At 48.0% G+C, this 25,272-nt stretch overlaps 1 protein-coding gene across 9 annotated transcripts in view; it reads left to right on the top strand.

Moving 5' to 3' along the window:
- Positions 1 to 25,272, top strand: part of UBR5 (ubiquitin protein ligase E3 component n-recognin 5) — a 253,650-nt gene that overhangs the window by 64,481 nt on the left and 163,897 nt on the right. For 5 of the 9 annotated variants that reach the window (XM_063924221.1, XM_063924220.1, XM_063924222.1 and 2 more), the window contains exons 7-12: positions 20,630 to 20,789; positions 21,028 to 21,177; positions 22,115 to 22,326; positions 22,692 to 22,808; positions 23,028 to 23,138; positions 24,577 to 24,731. In XM_063924221.1, coding sequence (XP_063780291.1) covers positions 20,630 to 20,789; positions 21,028 to 21,177; positions 22,115 to 22,326; positions 22,692 to 22,808; positions 23,028 to 23,138; positions 24,577 to 24,731 — 905 coding nt within the window. The remainder of the gene's footprint in view (positions 1 to 20,629; positions 20,790 to 21,027; positions 21,178 to 22,114; positions 22,327 to 22,691; positions 22,809 to 23,027; positions 23,139 to 24,576; positions 24,732 to 25,272) is intronic. The other 4 variants (XM_063924225.1, XM_063924223.1, XM_063924227.1 and 1 more) reach the window with 3 other exon arrangements.

Raw genomic sequence — 25,272 nt, 5'->3', positions numbered from 1 at the left:
GACAAGTCTGCTGTGCCTAGGGATGATTCTGGACACAGTCCAGAAAAAGGTGTTTCTCCCGGAAGAGAAAGCCAGGGAGTTATCCGAGCTAGTCAGGAACCTCCTAAAATCAGTGCATCATTGCACAAGGGTCCTGGTAAAGATGGTGACTTCCTACGAAGCAATTCCATTCGGCAGATTTCACGCAAGAATTTTTCAGTGGGATCTGCTGGACAAATGGTCCGGATCGCATCTTCAGATGCATCAGCGGATAACCCTATATCCAAGGACAAGGGTGTCTCTCCTGTGGTGGTTACAGAGTGCTCATCTTCTAGAGGGCCGCAGATTCGGCATTCAGGATTGGATGCTGGTGACCACGGAGGCCAGCCCGAGAGGCTGGGGAGCAGTCACACAAGGAAAAAATTTCCAGGGAGTGTGATCAAGTCTGGAGACTTTTCTCCACATAAATATACTGGAGCAAAGGGTAAATTTATAATACTCTAAGCTTAGCAAGACCTCTGCTTCAAGGTCAGCCGGTATTGATCCAGTGGGAAAAACATCACGGCAGTCGCCCACGTAAATAGACAGGGCGGCACAAGAAGCAGGAGGGCAATGGCAAAAACTGCAAGGACTTTTCGCTGGGCGGAAAATCATGTGATAGCACTGTCAGCAGTTTTTCATTCCGGGAATGGAAACTGGGAAGCAGACTTCCTCAGTAGGCACGACCTCCACCCGGCAGAGTGGAAACTTCATCGGGAAGTTTTCCACATGATTGTAAACCGTTGGGAAATACCAAAGGTGGACATGATGGCGTCCCGTCTGAACAAAAAACGGGACAGGTATTGCGCCAGGTTAAGAGACCCTCAGGCAATAGCTGTGGACGTTCTGGTAACACCATGGATGTACCAGTCGGTGTATGTGTTCCATCCTCTGTTTCTCATACCTAAGGTACTGAGACTTATAAGACGTAGAGGAGTAAGAACTATACTCATGGCTCCGGATTGGCCAAGAAGGACTTGGTACCCGGAACTTCAAGAGATGCTCACAGAGGACTTATGGCCTCTGCCGCTAAGAAGGGACTTGTTTCAGCAAGTACCATGTCTGTTCCAAGACTTACCGCAGCTGCGTTTGACGGCATGGCGGTGGAACGCCGGATTCTAAGGGAAAAAGGCATTCCGGAAGAGGTCATTCCTACCCTGGTCAAGGCCAGAAAGGAGGTGACCGCACAACATTATCACCACATGTGGCAAAAATATGTTGCGTGGTGTGAGGCCAGAAAGGCCCCACGAAGAAATTTTCAACTCGGTCGATTCCTGCATTTCCTGCAAACAGGAGTGTCTATGGGCCTCAAATTGGGGTCCATTAAGGTTCAAATTTCGGCCCTGTCGATTTTCTTCCAGAAAGAAGTGGCTTCAGTTCCTGAAGTCCAGAAGTTTGTCAAGGGAGTATTGCATATACAACCCCCTTTTGTGCCTCCAGTGGCACTGTGGGATCTCAACGTAGTTCTGGGATTCCTCAAATCACATTGGTTTAAAACCAGTCAAATCTGTGGATTTGAAGCATCTCACATGAAAAGTGACCATGCTCTTGGCCCTGGCCTGGACCAGGCGAGTGTCAAATTGGTGGGTTTTTTTTTCTCAAAAAAGCCCATATCTGTTTGTCCATTCGGACAGGGCAGAGCTGCGGACTCGTCCCCAGTTCTCTCCCTAAGGTGGTGTCAGTGTTTCACCTGAACCAGCTTATTTTGGTGCCTTGCGCCTACTAGGGACTTGGAGGACTCCAAGTTGCTAGATGTGGTCAGGGCCCTGAAAATATAGGTTCCAGGACGGCTGGAGTCAGGAAAACTGACTTGCTGTTATCCTGTATGCACCCAACAAACTGGGTGCTCTTGCTTTTAAGCAGACTTTTGCTAGTTGGATGTGTAATACAATTCAGCTTGCACATTCTGTGGCAGGCCTGCCACAGCCAAAATATGTAAATGCCCATTCCACAAGGAAGGTGGGCTCATCTTGGGCGGCTGCCCGAGGGGTCTCGGCTTTACAACTTTGCCGAGCGGCTATTTAGTCAGGGGCAAACACGTTTGTAAAATCCTACAAATTTGATACCCTGGCTAAGGAGGACCTGGAGTTCTCTCATTCGGTGCTGCAGAGTCATCCGCACTCTCCCGCCCGTTTGGGAGCTTTGGTATAATCCCCATGGTCCTTTCAGGAACCCCAGCATCCACTAGGACGATAGAGAAAATAAGAATTTACTTACCGATAATTCTATTTCTCGGAGTCCGTAGTGGATGCTGGGCGCCCATCCCAAGTGCGGATTATCTGCATTACTTGTACATAGTTACAAAAATCGGGTTATTATTTGTTGTGAGCCATCTTTTCAGAGGCTCCGCTGTTATCATACTGTTAACTGGGTTCAGATCACAGGTTGTACAGTGTGATTGGTGTGGCTGGTATGAGTCTTACCCGGGATTCATAAATCCTTCCTTATTGTGTACGCTCGTCCGGGCACAGTATCCTAACTGAGGCTTGGAGAAGGGTCATAGGGGGAGGAGCCAGTGCACACCACCTGATCCTAAAGCTTTACTTTTTGTGCCCTGTCTCCTGCGGAGCCGCTATCCCCATGGTCCTTTCAGGAACCCCAGCATCCACTACGGACTCCGAGAAATAGAATTATCGGTAAGTAAATTCTTATTTTCTTCCAGAAGGGTCCTGTGGACTCGGCAATGGACAGGTGATGCCGACTCAAAAAAGCACATGGAGGTTTTACCTTTCAAGGGTAAGGAATTGTTTGGGGACGGTCTCTCGGACCTAGTTTCCACAGCTACGGCTGGGAAGTCAAATTTTTTGCCATATATTCCCTCACAACCTAAGAAAGCACCGTATTACCAAATGCAGTCCTTTCGATCACAAAGAGGCAAGAAAGTCTGAGGTGCGTCCTTTCTTGCCAGAGGCAGGGGTAGAGGAAAGAAGCTGCACAATACAGCTAGTTCCCAGGAACAGAAGTCCTCCCCGGCTTCCACTAAATCCACCGCATGACGCTGGGGCTCCACAGGTGGAGCCAGGAGCGCGGTGGGGGCGCGTCTCCGAAATTTCAGCCACCAGTGGGTTCGCTCACGGGTGGAACCCTGGGCTATACAGATTGTGTCTCAGGGATACAAGCTGGAATTCGAAGTGATGCCCCCTCACCGTTACCTCAAATCGGCCCTGCCAGCTTCCCCCATAGAAAGGGAAGTAGTGTTAGCGGCAATTCACAAATTATATCTCCAGCAGGTGGTGGTAAAGGTTCCCCTCCCTCAACAGGGAAGGGGTTACTATTCCACAATGTTTGTGGTACCGAAACCGGACGGTTCGGTCAGACCCATATTGAATTTAAAATCCCTGAACATTTACCTGAAAAGGTTCAAGTTCAAGATGGAATCGCTCAGGGCGGTCATTGCAAGCCTGGAAGAGGGGGATTTTATGGTGTCTCTGGACATAAAGGATGCTTACCTGCATGTCCCCATTTATCAACCTCATCAGGAGGACCTAAGATTTGTGGTACAGGACTGTCCTTACCAATTCCAGACGTTGCCGTTTGGTCTGTCCACGGCACCGAGAATATTTACCAAGGTAATGGCAGAAATGATGGTGCTTCTGCGAAAGCAAGGAGTCACAATTATCCCATACTTGGACGATCTCCTCATAAAGGCGAGGTCCAGAGAGCAGTTGCTGATCAGCGTAGCACACTCTCGGGAAGTGTTGCAACAGCACAGCTGGATTCTGAATATTCCAAAGTCGCAGCTGATTCCTACGACGCGTCTGCCCTTCCTGGGCATGATTCTGGACATAGACCAGAAGAAGGTGTTTCTCCCGGCGGAGAAGGCTCAGGAGCTTGTGACTCTCTGGTCAGAGACCTCTTAAAACCAAAACAGGTGTCGGTGCATCAATGCACACGAGTCCTGGGAAAGATGGTGGCGTCTTACGAAGCCATTCCCGTCGGCAGGTTCCATGCGAGGACCTTTCAGTGGGATCTGTTGGACAAGTGGTCCGGATCGCATCTTCAGATGCAGCGGCTGATCACCCTATCCCCCTGGGCCAGGGTGTCTCTTCTGTGGTGGCTGCAGAGTGCTCACCTTCTCGAGAGCCGCAGGTTCGGCATACAGGACTGGGTCCTGGTGATCACGGATGCAAGCCTCGGAGGGTGGGGAGTAGTCACTCAGGGAAGAAATTTCCAGGGTCTGTGGTCAAGTCAGGAGACTTGTCTGCACATCAATATACTGGAACTAAGGGCCATATACAATGCCCTAAGTCAAGCGGAGCCTCTGCTTCGCAACCAACCGGTGCTGATTCAGTCAGACAACATCACCGCAGTGGCTCATGTAAACCGCCAAGGCGGCACAAGGAGCAGGGTGGCGATGGCAGAAGCCACCAGAATTCTTCGCTGGGCGGAGAATCACGTAAAAGCACTGCCAGCAGTGTTCATTCCGGGAGTGGACAACTGGGAAGCAGACTTCCTCAGCAGGCACGACCTCCACCCGGGGGAGTGGGGACTTCATCAAGAAGTCTTCACACTGATTACAAGTCGTTGGGAACTGCCACAGGTGGACATGATGGCATCCCGCCTCAACAAAAAGCTACAGAGGTATTGCGCCAGGTCAAGAGACCCTCAGGCGATAGCTGTGGACGCACTGGTGACACCGTGGGTGTTCCAGTCGGTTTATGTGTTTCCTCCTCTTCCTCTCATACCCAAGGTGCTGAGATTCGTAAGAAAAAGAGGAGTGAGAACAATACTCATTGTTCCGGATTGGCCAAGAAGGACTTGGTATCCGGAACTGCAAGAAATGCTCCAGTGATCGCAAAAACGCGCTATAGCGCGTATTTTACCCGCTTTTGATGTCTAGGGACTCGCTTATCTAAAATGGGAGGGTCCCCGGGGACGCGCTCCGCAGCAGAAAATACTCCGGGACATTTAGCAGATGGACGCGCTTATCTGAATCTCTGAGATCGCGCCAGCCAGTCAGCGGGACGCAGGAGGTTACTGGCTCTTTCCTCAACCAATCACCTCCTGTAGTCTCCAGCCAATCATCCCTGCAGCGTCTCCCGCCAGTCCGCCCGCTTTGAATCCTCCTACCCGCAGACATGGGCTCCGCCACCAGCACATGGATGAATCTGTGCTGCAGCGCTGACAGACTGGCCCCGCTCATCTCCACCTCCTCCCCGCTAATATAGTGTCATTAGTGCAGAGATGACACAGGATGCAGAGTAAGGAAGAGCTACCCACCAATGTCCCGGCAGCAGAAGAAGAGGAGCCGGCGGGGGACGACAGTGCTGCGGCAGAGGAGAGCGCACGCCTCATCACTGATGAGGAGAAGCAAGAGAATGGGGGGGGAGTGGAACTCCGTGCCGGGAGATGGGGAGAAGATCACTGCTGCTGCTGCTGGAGGAGCAGGGGACCCGGAGACCAGCACAGAGTTTGTACACCCAGAAGGTGGCTGGGGATGGCTGGTCATGCTCTCCGCCATGTGGTGCAATGGGTCCGTCTTTGGCATCCAGAACACAAGCGGGGTCATATTCGTGGTCCTGATCCAGGAGTTTGGGTCAAAGAATGAACCTCAACTCATGTTTAAAACAGGTGATTGGGGCTGGCGGGTGTCCAGACATGGCACAGTACACGGTGCTCTGCCCGAGTGAGTGAGTGGGATACTGTAACATTCACTTCATTAAGAAACATTTGCCCAATTTTCTATGCTTACACATAAACAGTGTTTATAAGGAAACCTGTCAGTGTCACATAATGTTATTACTGGTGTCTTATTGTCTTATGTTGGTAGAGGTACATGTGCCCAGTTCCCGTGCCAGCATCACTTTAAAAAAGATTGATGGATACAAATACAGCATATACATTTCACTATTATATGTAAGCATTCTCATCTTATGTACAGTAGTCACTAGATTATCACACTGCAATCTGGTTACTGCAATGTGTATAACGTGCTCTACCGGGTGCAATGTGTATAACGTGCTCTACCGGGTGCAATGTGTATAACGTGCTCTACCGGGTGCATTGTGTATAACGTGCTCTACCGGGTGCATTGTGTATAACGTGCTCTACTTAGCGCATTGTGTATAATGCGCTCTACCTGGTGCAATGTGTCTAAGTGTTCTTCCTGGTGCAATGTGTATAACGTTCTCTACCAGGCGCAATGTGTATAACGTGCTCTACCTGGTGCAATGTGTATAATAACGTGCTCTACCTGGCACATTGTGTATAACATGCTCTACCTGGCTCAATGTGTATAATAACGTGCTCTACCTGGCGCATTGTGTATAACGTGCTCTGCCTGGCGCAATGTGTATAACGTGCTCTACCTGGCGCAATGTGTATAACGTGCTCTACCTGGCGCAATGTGTGTGACGTGCTCTACCTGGCGCAATGTGTATAACGTGCTCTGCCTGGCGCAGTGTGCATAGGAGGTTCTACCTGGTGCAATGTGTATAAGCGGCACTACTGTGTGGTGTAATGTGAATTGGCACTATTATGTGGTCATGCCCCTTCCCCGTGAAGCCACGCCCCTAAATTTTTGCAGCGCGCCTGCGGCGCGCATTTCCTATACTTTGCGATCTGGGAGGTGGAACACAAATTCCCTTTCTGCCTAAGGGCACCAAAATGTCTAGTTACACCTCTGGTGCAGGGTGTCCTGTATGCTACACAGCCCAGCAGCATTGTCACCCCATCCCCCCACCTTGCAACACTTTTGTAGTGTCCAAACAAGATTAAGATTAAAAAGAACCTTCATTCTGATGGGACCCAGAAAAAGACCGGTAGGACCCCAATTTTTAAAAGTGAGGGGTCCCTGGGACCCACTTTTTTTTGGGCTCAGCGCCATCACTGTGCTCACAGAGGACCCATGGCCTCTGCCTCTCAGACAGGATTTGTTACAACAGGGGCCCTGTCTGTTCCAAGACTTACCGCGGCTGCGTTTGACGGCATGGCGGTTGAACGCCGGATCCTAGCGGAGAAAGGCATTCCGGATGAGGTTATTCCTACGCTAATAAAGGCTAGGAAGGACGTGACGGCAAAACATTATCACCGTATATGGCGAAAATATGTTGCTTGGTGTGAGGCCAGGAATGCCCCTACAGAGGAATTCCAGCTGGGCCGTTTCCTTCACTTCCTACAGTCGGGAGTGACTATGGGCTAAAAATTAGGGTCCATTAAGGTCCAGATTTCGGCCCTATCCATTTTCTTTCAAAAGGAACTGGCTTCTCTTCCTGAAGTTCAGATGTTTGTAAAGGGAGTGCTGCATATTCAGCCCCCTTTTGTGCCACCAATGGCACCTTGGGATCTTAACGTGGTGTTGAGTTTCCTGAAATCTCACTGGTTTGAGCCACTTAAAACCGTGGAGTTAAAATATCTCACGTGGAAGGTGGTCATGCTGTTGGCCTTAGCTTCGGCTAGGCGTGTGTCAGAATTGGCGGCTTTGTCACATAAAAGCCCCTATCTGGTTTTCCATATGGACAGGGCAGAATTACGGACTCGTCCGCAATTTCTGCCGAAAGTGGTGTCATCTTTTCATTTGAACCAACCTATTGTGGTGCCTGCGGCTACTCGTGACTTGGAGGATTCCAAGTTACTAGATGTAGTCAGGGCTTTGAAGGTTTATGTAGCCAGAACGGCTGGAGTCAGGAAAACTGAGTCGCTGTTTATCCTGTATGCATCCAACAAGCTGGGTGCTCCTGCTTCAAAGCAAACTATTGCTCGCTGGATCTGTAACACGATTCAGCAGGCTCATTCTGCGGCTGGATTGCCGCCTCCAAAATCAGAAAAAGCCCATTCCACAAGGAAGGTGGGCTCTTCTTGGGCGGCTGCCCGAGGGGTCTCGGCATTACAGCTTTGCCGAGCAGCTACTTGGTCGGGTTCAAACACTTTTGCAAAGTTCTACAAGTTTGATACCCTGGCTGAGGAGGACCTTGTGTTTGCTCATTCGGTGCTGCAGAGTCATCCGCACTCTCCCGCCCGTTTGGGAGCTTTGGTATATTCCCCATGGTCCTTACGGAGTCCCCAGCATCCACTAGGACGTTAGAGAAAATAAGATTTTACTTACCGGTAAATCTATTTCTCGTAGTCCGTAGTGGATGCTGGGCGCCCGTCCCAAGTGCGGACTTCTGCAATACTTGTATATAGTTATTGCTTAAATAAGGGTTATGTTATGGTTGCATCAGGTTTGTCTGATGCTCTGTTGTTGTTCATACTGTTAACTGGGTAAGATTATCACGAGTTATACGGTGTGATTGGTGTGGCTGGTATGAGTCTTACCCTGGATTCCAAAATCCTTTCCTCGTACTGTCAGCTCTTTCGGGCACAGTTTCCTTAACTGAGGTCTGGAGGAGGGACATAGAGGGAGGAGCCAGTGCACACCAGCATTCCTAATTCTTTCTTAAAGTGCCCTGTCTCCTGCGGAGCCCGTCTATTCCCCATGGTCCTTACGGAGTCCCCAGCATCCACTACGGACTACGAGAAATAGATTTACCGGTAAGTAAAATCTTATTTTTTGCCTTATGTTTCCTCACAGCCTAAGAAAACGCCACATTATCAGGGGTGAAAAGCTGCCAACCACAGCTAGTTCCCAGGAGCAGAAGTCCTCCCCGGCCTCTACAAAATCCACCGCATGACGCTGGGTCTCCGCTGAGGGAGTCCGCCCCAGTGGGGGCACGTCTTCGACTTTTCAGCCACGTCTGGGTTCACTCACAGGTGGATCCCTGGGCAATAGAAATTGTTTCCCAGGGTTACAAGCTGGAATTCGAAGAGGTGCCTCCTCGCCGATTTTTCAATTCGGCCCTACCGGCTTCTCCCCCAGAGAGGGAGATAGTTTTCTCTATCGTCCTAGTGGATGCTGGGGTTCCTGAAAGGACCATGGGGAATAGCGGCTCCGCAGGAGACAGGGCACAAAAGTAAAGCTTTCCGATCAGGTGGTGTGCACTGGCTCCTCCCCCTATGACCCTCCTCCAAGCCAGTTAGATTTTTGTGCCCGGCCGAGAAGGGTGCAATCTAGGTGGCTCTCCTAAAGAGCTGCTTAGAAAAGTTTAGCTTAGGTTTTTTATTTTACAGTGAGTCCTGCTGGCAACAGGATCACTGCAACGAGGGACTTAGGGGAGAAGAAGTGAACTCACCTGCGTGCAGGATGGATTGGCTTCTTGGCTACTGGACATCAGCTCCAGAGGGACGATCACAGGTACAGCCTGGATGGTCACCGGAGCCTTGCCGCCGGCCCCCTTGCAGATGCTGAAGTAAGAAGAGGTCCAGAATCGGCGGCAGAAGACTCCTCAGTCTTCTAAAGGTAGCGCACAGCACTGCAGCTGTGCGCCATTTTCCTCTCAGCACACTTCACACGGCAGTCACTGAGGGTGCAGGGCGCTGGGAGGGGGGCGCCCTGGGAGGCAAATGAATACCTATTTTGGCTAAAAATACCTCACATATAGCCTCCGGAGGCTATATGGAGATATTTAACCCCTGCCAGAATCCGTTAAGAGCGGGAGACGAGGCCGCTGAAAAAGGGGCGGGGCCTATCTCCTCAGCACACAGCGCCATTTTCCCTCACAGAAAGGCTGGAGGGAAGGCTCCCAGGCTCTCCCCTGCACTGCACTACAGAAACAGGGTTAAAACAGAGAGGGGGGGCACTAATTTGGCGTTAGAAATATATAAAAAAGATGCTATAAGGGAAAACACTTATATAAGGTTGTCCCTATATAATTATAGCGTTTTTGGTGTGTGCTGGTAAACTCTCCCTCTGTCTCTCCAAAGGGCTAGTGGGTCCTGTCCTCTATCAGAGCATTCCCTGTGTGTGTGCTGTGTGTCGGTACGTGTGTGTCGACATGTATGAGGACGATGTTGGTGAGGAGGCGGAGCAATTGCCTGTAATGGTGATGTCACTCTCTAGGGAGTCGACACCGGAATGGATGGCTTATTTAGGGAATTACGTGATAATGTCAACACGCTGCAAGGTCGGTTGACGACATGAGACGGCCGACAAACAATTAGTACCGGTCCAGACGTCTCAAAAACACCGTCAGGGGTTTTAAAACGCCCGTTTACTTTAGTCGGTCGACACAGACACAGACAGGGACACTGAATCCAGTGTCGACGGTGAATAAACAAACGTATTCCTTATTAGGGCCACACGTTAAAGGCAATGAAGGAGGTGTTTCATATTTCTGATACTACAAGTACCACAAAAGAGGGTATTATGTGGGATGTGAAAAAACTACCGTAGTTTTTCCTGAATCAGATAAATTAAATAAAGTGTGTGATGATGCGTGGGTTCCCCCCGATAGAAAATTATGGGCGGTATACCCTTTCCCGCCAGAAGTTAGGGCGCGTTGGGAAACACCCCTTAGGGTGGATAAGGCGCTCACACGCTTATCAAAACAAGTGGCGGTACCGTCTATAGATAGGGCCGTCCTCAAGGACCAGCTGACAGGAGGCTGGAAAATATCATAAAAAGTATATACACACATACTGGTGTTATACTGCGACCAGCGATCGCCTCAGCCTGGATGTGCAGAGCTGGGGTGGCTTGGTCGGATTCCCTGACTAAAAATATTGATACCCTTGACAGGGACAGTATTTTATTGACTATAGAGCATTTAAAGGATGCATTTCTATATATGCGAGATGCACAGAGGGATATTTGCACTCTGGCATCAAGAGTAAATGCGATGTCCATATCTGCCAGAAGATGTTATGGACACGACAGTGGTCAGGTGATGCAGATTCCAAACGGCACAAAGGTGTATTGCCGTATAAAGGAAGAGGAGTTATTTGGGGTCGGTCCATCGGACCTGGTGGCCACGGCAACTGCTGGAAAATCCGCCGTTTTTACCCTAAGTCACATCTCTGCAGAAAAAGACACCGTCTTTTCAGCCTCAGTCCTTTCGTCCCTATAAGATCATATCTGCCCAGGGATAGAGGAAAGGGAAGAAGACTGCAGCAGGCAGCCCATTCCCAGGAACAGAAGCGTTCCACCGCTTCTGACAAGTTCTCAGCATGGCGCTGAGACCGTACAGGACCCCTGGATCCTACAAGTAGTATCCCAGGGGTACAGATTGGAATGTCGAGACGTTTCCCCTTCGCAGGCTCCTGAAGTCTGCTTTACCAAGGTCTCCCTCCGACAAGGAGGCAGTATGGGAAAAAATTCACAAGCTGTATTCTCAGCAGGTGATAATTAAATTACCCCTCCTACTACAAGAAAAGGGGTATTATTCCACACTATATTGTGGTACTGAAGCCAGAAGGCTAGGTGAGACTTATTCTAAAAAAAAAAAACTTACAAAGGTTCAAATCAAGATGGAGTCACTCAGAGCAGTGATAACGAACCAGGAAGAAGGGGACTATATAGTGTCCCGGGACATCAGGGATGCTTACCTCTATGTCCCAAATTTGCCCTTCTCACTAAGGGTACCTCAGGTTCGTGGTGCAGAACTGTCACTATCAGTTTCAGACGCTGCCATTTGGATTGTCCACGGCACCCCGGGTCTTTACCAAGGTAATGGCCGAAATGATGATTCTTCTTCGAAGAAAAGGCGTCTTAATTATCCCTTACTTGGACGATCTCCTGATAAGGGCATAGTCCAGGGAACAGTTGGAGGTCGGAGTAGCACTATCTCGGATACTGCTACAACAGCACGGGTGGATTCTAAATATTCCAAAATCGCAGCTGATCCCGACGACACGTCTGCTGTGCCTAGGGATGATTCTGGACACAGTCCAGAAAAAGGTGTTTCTCCCGGAAGAGAAAGCCAGGGAGTTATCCGAGCTAGTCAGGAACCTCCTAAAAACAGTGCATCATTGCACAAGGGTCCTGGTAAAAATGGTGGCTTCCTACGAAGCAATTCCATTCGGCAGATTTCACGCAAGAACTTTTCAGTGGGATCTGCTGGACAAATGGTCCGGATCGCATCTTCAGATGCATCAGCGGATAACCCTATATCCAAGGATAAGGGTGTCTCTCCTGTGGTGGTTATAGAGTGCTCATCTTCTAGAGGGCCGCAGATTCGGCATTCAGGATTGGATGCTGGTGACCACGGAGCCCAGCCCGAGAGGCTGGGGAGCAGTCACACAAGGAAAAAATTTCCAGGGAGTGTGATCAAGTCTGGAGACTTTTCTCCACATAAATATACTGGAGCTAAGGGTAAATTTATAATGCTCTAAGCTTAGCAAGACCTCTGCTTCAAGGTCAGCCGGTATTGATCCAGTGGGAAAAACATCACGGCAGTCGCCCACGTAAACAGACAGGGCGACACAAGAAGCAGGAGGGCAATGGCAAAAACTGCAAGGACTTTTCGCTGGGCGGAAAATCATGTGATAGCACTGTCAGCAGTGTTTCATCCCGGGAATGGAAACTGGGAAGCAGACTTCCTCAGCAGGCACGACCTCCACCCGGGAGAGTGGAAACTTAATCGGGAAGTTTTTTCCACATGATTGTAAACCGTTGGGAAATACCAAAGGTGGACATGATGGCGTCCCGTCTGAACAAAAAACGGGACAGGTATTGCGCCAGGTCAAGAGACCCTCAGGCAATAGCTGTGGACGTTCTGGTAACACCGTGGGTGTACCAGTCGGTGTATGTGTTCCCTCCTCTGCTTCTCATACCTAAGGTGCTGAGAATTATAAGACGTAGAGGAGTAAGAACTATACTCATGGCTCCGGATTGGCCAAGAAGGACTTGGTACCCGGAACTTCAAGAGATGCTTACAGAGGTCTTATGGCCTCTGCCGCTAAGAAGGGACTTGCTTCAGCAAGTACCATGTCTGTTCCAAGACTTACCGCAGCTGCGTTTGTCGGCATGGCGGTGGAAAGCCGGATCCTAAGGGAAAAAGGCATTCCGGAAGAGGTCATTCCTACCCTGGTCAAAGCCAGAAAGGAGGTGACCGCACAACATTATCACCACATGTGGCGAAAATATGTTGCGTGGTGTGAGGCCAGGAAGGCCCCACAAAGAAATTTCAACTCGGTCGTTTCCTGCATTTCCTGCAAACAGGATTGTCTATGGGCCTCAAATTGGGGTCCATTAAGGTTCAAATTTCGGCCCTGTCGATTTTCTTCCAGAAAGAATTGGCTTCAGTTCCTGAAGTCCAGAAGTTTGTCAAGGGAGTATTGCATATACAACCCCCTTTTGTGCCTCCAGTGGCACTGTGGGATCTCAACGTAGTTCTGGGATTCCTCAAATCACATTGGTTTAAAACCAGTCAAATCTGTGGATTTGAAGCATCTCACATGAAAAGTGACCATGCTCTTGGCCCTGGCCTGGACCAGGCGAGTGTCAAATTGGTGGTTTTTTCTCAAAAAAGCCCATATCTGTTTGTCCATTCGGACAGGGCAGAGCTGCGGACTCGTCCCCAGTTCTCTCCCTAAGGTGGTGTCAGTGTTTCACCTGAACCAGCTTATTGTGGTGCCTTGCACCTACTAGGGACTTGGAGGACTCCAAGTTGCTAGATGTTGTCAGGGCCCTGAAAATATGTTCCAGGACGGCTGGAGTCAGGAAAACTGACTTGCTGTTATCCTGTATGCACCCAACAAACTGGGTGCTCTTGCTTCTAAGCAGACTATTGCTAGTTGGATGTGTAATACAATTCAACTTGCACATTCTGTGGCAGGCCTGCCACAGCCAAAATATGTAAATGCCCATTCCACAAGGAAGGTGGGCTCATCTTGGGCGGCTGCCCGAGGGGTCTCGGCTTTACAACTTTGCGTCAGGGGCAAACACGTTTGCTAAATTCTACAAATTTGATACCCTGGCTAAGGAGGACCTGGAGTTCTCTCATTCGGTGCTGCAGAGTCATCCGCACTCTCCCGCCCGTTTGGGAGCTTTGGTATAATCCCCATGGTCCTTTCAGGAACCCCAGCATCCACTAGGACGATAGAGAAAATAAGAATTTACTTACCGATAATTCTATTTCTCGGAGTCCGTAGTGGATGCTGGGCGCCCATCCCAAGTGCGGATTATCTGCAATACTTGTACATAGTTACAAAAATCGGGTTTTTATTGTTGTGAGCCATCTTTTCAGAGGCTCCGCTGTTATCATACTGTTAACTGGGTTTAGATCACAAGTTGTACGGTGTGATTGGTGTGGCTGGTATGAGTCTTACCCGGGATTCAAAATTCCTCCCTTATTGTGTACGCTCGTCCGGGCACAGTACCTAACTGGCTTGGAGGAGGGTCATAGGGGGAGGAGCCAGTGCACACCACCTGATCGGAAAGCTTTACTTTTGTGCCCTGTCTCCTGCGGAGCCGCTATTCCCCATGGTCCTTTCAGGAACCCCAGCATCCACTACGGACTCCGAGAAATAGAATTATCGGTAAGTAAATTCTTATTTTAAATGAAATTCAAAAATTGTGTCTTCAACAAGTTGTGGTCAAAGTTCCCCTGCTTCAGCAGGGGATGGGGTATTACTCAACCCTGTTTGTAGTCCCGAAACCGGACGGTTCGGTCAGACCCATTTTAAATTTAAAATCCTTAAACCTATACTTAAAAAGGTTCAAGTTCAAGATGGAATCGCTCAGAGCGGTCATCGCCTGCCTGGAAGGTGGGGATTATATGGTGTCCCTGGACATAAAGGATGCATACCTTCATGTTCCCATATATCCACCTCATCAGGCGTTCCTGAGATTTGCTGTACAGGATTGTCATTACCAATTTCAGACGTTGCCATTTGGGCTTTCCACGGCCCCGAGGATTTTCACCAAGGTAATGGCGGAAATGATGGTGTTCCTGCGTAAGCAGGCTGTCACAATTATCCCGTACTTGGACGATCTCCTAATAAAAGCGAGATCAAGAGAGCAGTTGCTGAACAGAGTATCACTTTCCCTGAAGGTGTTGCAACAGCACGGCTGGATTCTCAATATCCCGAAGTCACAGTTGGTTCCAACGACTCGTTTGCCTTTCTTAGGCATGATTCTGGATACAGACCAGAAAAAGGTTTATCTTCCGATGGAAAAGGCCCAAGAACTCATGAATTTGGTCAGGGACTTATTGAAGCCAAAAAGGGTGTCGGTGCATCACTGCACTCGAGTTCTGGGGAAGATGGTAGCGTCTTACGAGGCTATTCCATTCGGCAGGTTCCATGCGAGGATTTTCCAATTGGACCTTCTGGACAAGTGGTCCGGGTCACATCTACAGATTCATCAGATGATCACCCTGTCCCCCAGGGCCAGGGTATCTCTCCTGTGGTGGCTGCAGAGTGCTCACCTTCTAGAGGGTCGCAGGTTCGGCATTCAGGACTGGGTTCTGGTAACCACGGACGCGAGCCTCCGAGGTTGGGGAGCAGTCACACAGGGAAGAAACTTCCAAGGTCTCTGGTTGAGCCAGGAGGCTTGTCTTCACATCAACGTCCTGGAGTTGAGGGCCATATACAACGCCCTTCGTCAAGCGGAGAAGTTGCTTCGCGACCTACCGGTTCTGATTCAGTCAGACAACATCACCGCAGTGGCTCTTGTAAACCGCCAAGGCGGAACAAAGAGCAGAGTGGCAATGGCAGAAGCCACCAGGATTTTTCGCTGGGCGGAAAATAATGTAAGCGCTCTGACAGCAGTCTTCATTCCGGGAGTGGACAACTGGGAAGCAGACTTCATCAGCAGACACGATCCAGGAGAGTGGGGACTTCATCAGGAAGTCTTCGCAGAGATTGCAAGTCAGTGGGGACTACCTCAGATAGACATGATGGCGTCACGCCTCAACAAGAAACTACCGAGGTACTGCACCAGGTCAAGGGACCCTCAGGCGGTGGCAGTAGACGCCCTGGTGACACCGTGGGTGTTCCAGTCGGTCTGTTTCCTCCTCTTCCTCTCATCTAGAAGATCCGTGGCCTCTTCCTCTCAGAGAGGACCTGTTACAACAGGGTCCCTGTCTGTTCCAAGACTTACCGCGGCTGCGTTTGACGGCATGGCGGTTGAACGCCGGATCCTAGCGGAAAAGGGCATTCCGGATGAGGTCATTCCTACTCTGATAAAGGCTAGGAAGGACGTGACAGCAAAACATTATCACCGTATATGGCGGAAGTATGTATCTTGGTGTGAGTCCAGGCATGCTCCTGTGGAAGAATTCCATCTGGGCCGTTTCCTTCACTTCCTACAGACTGGAGTGAATTTGGGCCTAAATTAGGCTCCATTAAGGTTCAGATTTCGTCCCTATCCATTTTCTTTCAGAAGGAATTGGCCTCTCTCCCAGAAGTACAGACTTTTGTGAAGGGAGTGCTGCATATCCAGCCTCCTTTTGTACCTCTAGTGGCACCCTGGGACCTTAACGTGGTGTTGCGGTTCCTTAAGTCTCACTGGTTTGAACCACTTAAAACGGTGGAATTAAAGTATCTCACTTGGAAAGTGGTCATGATGTTGGCCTTGGCATCGGCTAGGCGAGTGTCGGAGTTGGCGGCTTTATCTCACAAAAGCCCCTATCTGATTTTCCATGTGGATAGAGCGGAATTGCGGACTCGTCCTCAATTTTTGTCCAAGGTGGTTTAATCTTTTCAAATGAACCAGCCTATTGTGGTGCCTGTGGCTACGCGGGACTTAGAGGATTCCGAGTCCCTTGATGTGGTCAGGGCTTTGAAAATTTGTGGCCAGAACGGCTCGGATTAGCAAAACAGAGGCACGGTTTGTCCTGTATGCAGCCGACAAGGTTGGCGCTCCTGCTTCGAAGCAGACTATTGCTCGCTGGATCTGTAACACGATTCAGCAGGCTCATTCTACGGCTGGATTGCCGTTACCAAATTCTGTAAAGGCCCATTCCACTAGGAAGGTGGGCTCTTCTTGGGCGGCTGCCCGAGGTGTGTCGGCATTACAGCTGTGCCGAGCTGCTACTTGGTCGGGTTCAAACACCTTTGCAAAGTTCTACAAGTTTGATACCCTGACTGACGAGGACCTCATGTTTGCTCAATCGGTGCTGCAGAGTCATCCGCACTCTCCCGCCCGTTTGGGAGCTTTGGTATAATCCCCATGGTCCTTACGGAGTCCCCAGCATCCTCTAGGACGTCAGAGAAAATACGATTTTAAACCTACTGGTAAATCTTTTTCTCCTAGTCCGTAGAGGATGCTGGGCGCCTGTCCCAGTGCGGACTATCTTCTGCAAGACTTGTATATAGTTTTTGCTTACATAAGGGTTATGTTGTAGTTAGGATCAGTCGTTAGCTGATGCTGTTTTGTTTCATACTGTTAACTGGTTAGGTATATTCCATGTTATACGGTGTGGATGGTGTGGGCTGGTATGAATCTTGCCCTTAGGTTAACAAAAATCCTTTCCTCGTACTGTCCGTCTCCTCTGGGCACAGTTTCTCTAACTGAGGTCTGGAGGAGGGGCATAGAGGGAGGAGCCGGTGCACACCCATATCTAAAGTTCTTTTTAGTGCCCATGTCTCCTGCAGAGCCCGTCTATTCCCCATGGTCCTTACGGAGTCCCCAGCATCCTCTACGGACTAGGAGAAAAAGATTTACCAGTAGGTTTAAAATCTTATTTTCTGTGTGATTTTCACTTCAGTGAAGCTACTGTATGTGATCCATAAGTTTCACAAGAAGAATGCTGCGTGCTTATACTTGTAAAGAAAATGTTTTCATGTATGGCTCAGGATCACACTGGCCTATGTGACCGGTGTTCTGCGGAGACACAATGGGCGGAATCTACTAAAGTGAATATGCGGTAAAACCCTGTTTTTAGATTTTTTTTCCTCATTTTCATATGTACTTGCCTCTGTCTGGCAGGTATCTGCTGTCAGGGCTGCTTCCGCAATGCAATGTGGAAAGGGATCAGTCATGGAACCCTCCCAGCATCCCCTGTGGCCGCCGCTGGTCTGCGCATGCACAGATCTTATCCTGGCTTTAGACCAGCAGCCGCATCACAAAGGACAACGCTTATTGGGAGAGCTGTCCTTTGCAATACTAATCGCGTATGTTAGTACATATGCGATTAGTATCCATGCCATAAGTGGCGGGTTGTACCGCGATCTGGTGCATCCTTCCCAAGATGAGTCGAGTTCTGAAGTAGGGCCCCCACAAGAGCCTGGGTGGGCAGCCTCTCTGTTGCTTGCCTGGTTTGTCCAAGCCTTGGGTAGTTGGCCGGATTCCCTGGAGGATGGGCTATCCTGGGTGAGGCAGCTATTGAACTGGGCATTTTCTCTTCTAAAGTCTCCACTTCATCAGTGGCCTCTAGGTGGGCCATGTGGCTTCGAACATGGAGAGCAGACAGCAAGTCCAAGAAGTAGTTGGAAACGCTACCCTTCTCAGGTGACGTTCTTCTTGAGCCTATACTGAAAGATTTTTGCCACTGCTGTGGCTTCAGAGACAGCTTTTCTTCCCTCGGCTGCTCTGAAAACCAAAGGATTTCTTTTCATTCCTTTCACCCAGGGAAAATTGAAAGGTCAACTTTTTTTCAAGAGTTCAGGGCTTTTCTTCCATTGGTCAGGTCTCCGCCAGCCTCCTAAACCGGCATACAAACCTGCAGCATGACGGGACGGGTTCCTACCTTTTCAAGGTTCTCAGGTTGAGGATGGAATTGCTTAGTTCCCTCATGCAGGCCATAGAACCAGGCAAATACATGGTCTCCTTGGACATACATGATGCTTACTTGCATATACCAATCGGGAAGGACCATCAGCGGTCCTTCCGCTTTGCAATAAAAAAGGACCACTATCTGTTTCGGCCTTGCCCTTTGTACCTTCTACTGCGCCTCGGGTGTTCACGAAGGTCATGACTGTGATGGATCTAAATCCTGCTGTATTTAGATGACCTACTCCTGCTGGTTCCATTTCTGGACACTCTTCAGGAAGATCTGTGTCACCATGGACTTGTTACTGTCACACGGTTAGCTGATCAATTGGCCCAAGTCCAACCTTGCTCTGTCTCAGGAGATTCTTCATCTGTGAACCCTCCTAGATTCCAGGGCTCAGTGAGTCTTCCTCCCCACGGACAAATTGTAATCTCTTCAATAGCTCCTCGGACACTTTCTGCGTCAATGCATTCTCAATCCACCTTTGTATGCGTATTCTGACAAAGCTAATCTCCATCTTTGACATTATGGAATACACATAATTCCATGCCTGTCCGCTACATCTGGAACTTCTACAATGGTGGAACTGCTTTTCTCTACAGCATAAATCCCAGACAGTCGTTCTGTCCCTGGAGGTGCGCCACTCTCTTGTTGCTCCAGGCCTCCCACCTCCACATCGGTCGCCCATTCTTAATACAGGATTAGGTTCTTCTATCCACAGATGTTGGCCTCTGTGGCTGGGGTGCTGTCTCTGGAAGCCACACCTTGCAGGGCAGGTGGGCGGTTCAGGAGGCAGGTGCTCCCTATCATATCTCTGGAGCTTCAAACGGTCTACCGGGCGATGCGTCAGGCTCGACCTTTCCTTCAGTACAAAGTAGTCCTAGTTCAGTAGGACAAAGCTACCGTGGTGGCTCACATTAATCAGGGCGGTAGCAAAAGTGACAGGACGATGAAAGAAGCCAGTAGTATCCTCCACTGGGTTGAATGCTTTCTTACAGCTATATTTGCGGTCTACATTCCGGGAGTCAAGAAATGGGAAGCGAACTTCCCCAGCAGGCAGGGTGTTCACTTGGGCATGTGGGCTCTGCACCCCACTGTGTTCAAGATGCTAATTCGTTGTTGTGGGCGTCTACACACAGTCCTTATGGCCTACTGACGAAACAACAAGTTTCCTCTTTACGTCTCCCGCACCAGAGACCCGGGAGCTATCTTAGTGGACGCCCTGGAAGTTCCCGCTCATGTGTCTTTCCTTCTGCAGGTCCTTCACAAGTTGAAGCAGGAAGGTATCACAGCCATTATCACACCAGACTGGCCCAGGTGAGCCTTGTACGTGGACCTACACAGCCTATCCATCACACCTCCATGCTGTTTCCCTTTCGGGCATGATCTCTGTCGGGGACTGTCTTCATCTGAATATTTACCGTCTGGCTTTTAATGGGGTGTCTTTTGAAACCTCTATCCTTAGGGCTCGAGATTTCTCTGATTCGGTGATCAAAACCATTCTCTGCGCCAGGATATCTTCCTTAGCAAGGATCCATTATTGTGTGTGGTGGGCATACTTTGACTGGGTTTCCTCTGGTTTCTCTAATTTCCGAGGTGTTGTCTTTCTTGCATGCAGCCTTGGATCTGGGCTTTTGCCTAGCTTCTCTTAAGGTGCAATGGCTCTACAGGAGTCCCTCTTTGAGCCATTGTACTATGTTGAGAGGCTGTCCCGGCTTTCAAAATGAAAGCCGCGGTTGTCGCAATGTTTCCGATGTTCTGATGGTCGATGTTCCTAATCGATGTTTAAAAATGTGTTGTTTTTTTTCAAACAAATCATTTTGGATAGGGTTAAATTCAGACAATTTCTGAGCGGTTTTTGGTGAAAAAAATCGTCAGTTAAGTGGTTAATAGTGAAAGTGTTTGGGGAAAAAGTATGTATGTGTGGCGTAAAGCAGGGGGATATGCTGCTGTTATTGACATGTATACACCTTAAAATAGTTGCCACTTTGCATATGGCTATAGTTGGGACTTTTAATTTCAACATGATTTTGAGACCATTACAGTTCTATAAATAATGATCTATTTGTGAGTTAGTCTCTTCTCTTTAATGAGGTTAGTTTTGTTCCCAGCCAATCCCCCTTCTCTGTGTTCTACAGGCCCAGGTTGTGCTTCAAGGAAAGTCTCGAAGTGTTATTATAAGAGAACTCCAGAGAACAAATCTTGATGTGAACCTGGCTGTAAACAATCTCCTGAGTCGGGACGATGAAGATGGGGATGACGGAGACGACACGGCCAGCGAATCCTACTTGCCAGGAGGTTAGTGTTGGCTTCCTTGGCCCACCGATTAGACATGATTAGAGGTGGTCTTAGTTGCTGAAACCTAATTCTAATGGGCAATTAAAAGCCTTTGGAAGCTCAGTCACATTATGTTTACACGTTTATTATTGGATGTGTGGCCTCAGTTGGGGGCTTGTTAGTGACTGTAGTGAAATGTCTCATGGCATTCTGTGTTCATATTTTGCTTAATGACGGCTTGTGATCCTTGTGTTTATAGAGGATCTTATGTCACTGCTGGATGCTGACATTCATTCTGCTCACCCAAGTGTCATAATTGATGCTGATGCTATGTTTTCAGAAGATATTAGCTACTTTGGTTATCCATCCTTTCGGCGCTCTTCACTTTCCAGGATAGGCTCATCTAGAGGTAATTCTGTGCCTTTGTCTTCTTAGAAATTAGCCATGTTATGTCCTAGTCTTTCAGCTTTTCCCTTGTGATCTGGTTCTCCTATCGCCCTAGGCGCAGCACCAGGAGCTCGTAACGCAGTCCCAAAAAGTCCCTTTATGGCCCAGTCACTCCAAAAGTTACAAGGATCATATCTGTTTAAGAATACAGTCTTAACGCACAGGCTTTATCTGGATGTGCCGAATGGCATGCAAGACCTTTTGGCAATGTTTCATTTTCAGATTGGTAGAGCAGATATCAGATAATCTGAGATTTGAATTCCTAACCTGAAATTGTTATTGATTTGTCTGTTTACTTTAATTGATTCATTGGCAGATGGTCATTCATCAGTTCCAACTTTCCAGATAAGTCACTTTGAGGCTTGCATCCTGATTTTTGCTTCTTATTTTAAATTTGCTTTTGTATTACATGCGTAATAGTGCCTTGTAGATGGTCCTTTTATGTATTTTGGTGTCACTGGCCCATTAAGATGTTAAACTGAACCATCCCCACATTCTGTGGTTTATGTACACTACCTATTCTAGTTCCTGACCCTCTTAGTAGTTAGTCTTGCATTAAACATCCCATTTAGGGCTTAACCATGCTTCCTGTCTAAGCTATTATCATTTTTTGTTTTTCCTTCAAGACTGATGGCAATGGCTTCAGATTTCCCCTTGCTGAGTACAGAAGCATAATATTTGTCATTAGTTTTATAGTCCTTAGCCAAGATACCTCCTGTAGTTCAGAGTCAGACTTTGCTGCCAAAACATAGTTATGTGACCCTGCATATCAAGAAATGGTAGTAATGGAGATCATTTCTGTTGAGCATACGTAAGCTTTACTTGCTGCTAGATAAGAAGGGTCTTTAATAGAGATTGGCTTACTTTTATCCCACTGGTGTGACCCAATTGCATACCAGTTCTCCTTCTTCCCTTAGAAAGAGACTCTGAACTGTTGCGTGAACGCGAGTCAGTTTTACGCTTGCGTGAGAGGCGATGGCTTGATGGGGCCTCATTCGATAATGAAAGGGGCTCCACTAGTAAAGAAGGGGAACCCAATTTGGACAAGAAGAACACCCCTATACTGAGTCCAGTGTCACTAGGAGAAGATCTGCAGTGGTGGCCTGAAAAGGTAATTGTTTTTGATTCGGTTGTCGGTCTATTTTTTTTTTTTTTTTTTTAATGATCAATTAAGCATAGTGCTACCTGTCTGTTAAATAGGTTGCAAATGTAAATATGAATATGTAGTGTGTAAGTCATTCGCAAAAGCCCAACAGTTAGCGGCACATTAAAGGTACCAGGTGTAGTAGAATGGCATGTGGGGGTTTATCACTAGAGGGTTATGCAAGCTAGTGTTTAAACCCCACTATTCATTCATTTATTTATTTGTTCCTGGGAGACTAGTATTGATGTGGGTTTTTTTTTTTTTTAACAACAAAATAATTTCATTATTATACTATAAAGGTTTTCTTTTAATGTTCATGTTTTTGTGTTTAGGATGGAACAAAATTCATTTCAATCGGAGCCCTGTACTCAGAACTAGTTGCTGTAAGCAGTAAGGGAGAGCTGTATCAGTGGAAGTGGTTGGAATCTGAACCATATAGGAATCCACAGGTTTGTGCTTTATATTTGTCGGCCATTTTTTTTGGGGGGGTTGGGATATATGCACAAATGCAATCTAATCTCCACCCTAGGATGGATCCGTTTGTGTGTTAAACTAGTAATTTCTGTGTTTGTCTGAAGCATTCTGCAGCATTGAACTGATATTTGGAACTTTTCATGTGTACAAAATCTTTTTGACAATTATTCCCACTTACCTATTTTGTTTTCCAGAATCCTTTGCTGCATCATCCAAGAACAACTTTCTTGGGTCTGGCAAATGAGAAAATTGTTCTACTTTCAGCAAATAGCATACGAGCTACGGTCGCTACAGAAAGCAATAAGGTTTGGCTTATTTGAGATTTATACTGTAACTTTTTTTTTTTTAATTGAATTTCTTCAGTTTTTTTAGATAGTTTCATTAGCATTCTTAAGGTGTGTACATACGGTGAGATTTTTTTGTGTGATTTTGACCATGTAGTCAAAATCGCAAAGAAAGTTAGTGCAGATCGCAAGGTGAAAGTCACCTTGCGATCCCGATGTGTGGTCCCGCGAGGTTGGTATCGCAAGCCCAGATAGACTGTGCAGGCAAGTCAATTTTGACTATCTAGTATGAAAGATGATAAAAATTGACACTTAGCCAAAATCGTACAAAGCCAGTATCGCAAGCACAGTTATTTTTGCTTGCGATACCGACCTAGACCCTATCGCATAGTGAGAATCGGGGTTTAGCCCGAATCTCACCGTGTGTACACACCTTGACTCCTATCCTTTTCATTGCCTTGTTTAGAAATGTTAAGGTGTGAAATTTGAGATCAGATACAGATACAGATTTCCTGAATAAAGTGCTCACTTTGGGCTCATGCACAGTCGGTCAGGTTTTCCATCTTAAGATGGGTACACACTAAGCGGATTGGACTGACCTATTGGGCACATCTAGTGTGTACCCACTACTTCACGCTACCGCAGTTTGCCGGGTTGTTCTATCAGGTGTGCTGCACGTTCAACGGGACGAACCGGCAAATGACTGCATGTGTGTACGCGGCGGCCGATTAATTGTTACATCAGCTGTCCTGTCGGCATTAAGTGTGTACCCAGCTTAAATCGCAAGCATATAATTCACCCACCAGAAAAGGCTCATTTCTTGTTAATGCATGCGATACACAGGAACACTAGGGTATGGTAAGTGGTGGTTGAGCACTGGCTACCCCAGCAGCCTAAAATCCTCTGAAGGAGCTGGGTGCCCTGTTAGGCTGCTGTGCCTATATTTTCTATATTTTTCTTTACAATTATGAATGGCAGACCCTGCTGCAATGGTCTATCTCTGCCAGGGTGGTGGTAGTTGTTAAAGTTAGAGTACCTAATGCATACAATTTTATTACTAAAGTTGCAATTACCATGTAAAAGGCTTTTAGAACTAGATGCAAAATGAAAGGACTAATTAAGTTGTGCTTTCTTGTTGTGAGCTGTTTGGAAATAACAATGCTTAACGTGAATCAATTGAGATCATCTGACTAATAGCAGTAGAGTCCGTGGGAACCACATGCACTTTGCCAGAAGGAAGTGACCACTGATCGTCGTCATCCGTACATGTTTTGCATTAAGGTGGACCCCTACAAGAAATTTACCACCAGATAGGCGCATATGTTATCTAACTTGTGGGATGCATTTGCGGGAACACACCCTCACTGTACTCTGGGCACCTTCAACTTCTGTTCTGTTTTTTTTTTTTTTTCAGTGCAAGAAGTCGTTACTTTAAACGCTTTGTTCTTTTGTGTGTTAGGTTGCCACCTGGGTTGATGAGACACTAAGTTCTGTAGCTTCAAAATTAGAACACATGGCGCAAGTGTTCCCCGAGCTGCAGGGAGAGAAGATAGTTTCCCTGCATTGCTGTGCTCTGTACACCTGTGCTCAGCTGGAGAATAATCTCTATTGGTGGTGAGTTGAATTATTGTGTCCTCTCTTCTTGAAACACTTAACTTGGCTACTCATGTTGTGGTGCTGGGCGTTTGGTCTGGGATTAGACGCACTGCGATATCGGAACAATCTGGGTAGTAATCTGAACAAAGTCGGATGGTTGGCTTTTTGATAATTGCCGTAATTGGCCCAGTATGGCCAGAAGTTTAGGTATTATGTGACGCAGCTCAGATGATACCTGCTTTATGTTGGCAGCGTCATGGGCATGAAACACAGCATGTATTGTTAATTACATTTATAGGGGTATATTCAATTGAGGTCGGATCCATTCCGACATGCATTTGTCGGAATGGATCCGACAAGGGCTATTCAATGCCCATTTCATTTTGACTTAAAAAAAGTTGAATTGATGAGGGACCCGAGAGGGGGGACAGCTGCGGGCAGACGGGGGGCAACAGTGGCCTCCAGCAAGTGTAGCCGGTGGTTGTCTCAGCCACCGCTCACGGCAGCATCCACCCGGCTCCAGCAAGCGGCGGCTGTGACAAATCCTCCGGCTACACTG

This window comes from Pseudophryne corroboree, chromosome 5 (genome assembly GCF_028390025.1).
Source record: "Pseudophryne corroboree isolate aPseCor3 chromosome 5, aPseCor3.hap2, whole genome shotgun sequence".
Taxonomy (NCBI): Eukaryota; Metazoa; Chordata; class Amphibia; order Anura; family Myobatrachidae; genus Pseudophryne; species Pseudophryne corroboree.
Note: the sequence above shows the minus strand (reverse complement) of the source record. Positions and strands in the feature narration are given on the sequence as shown.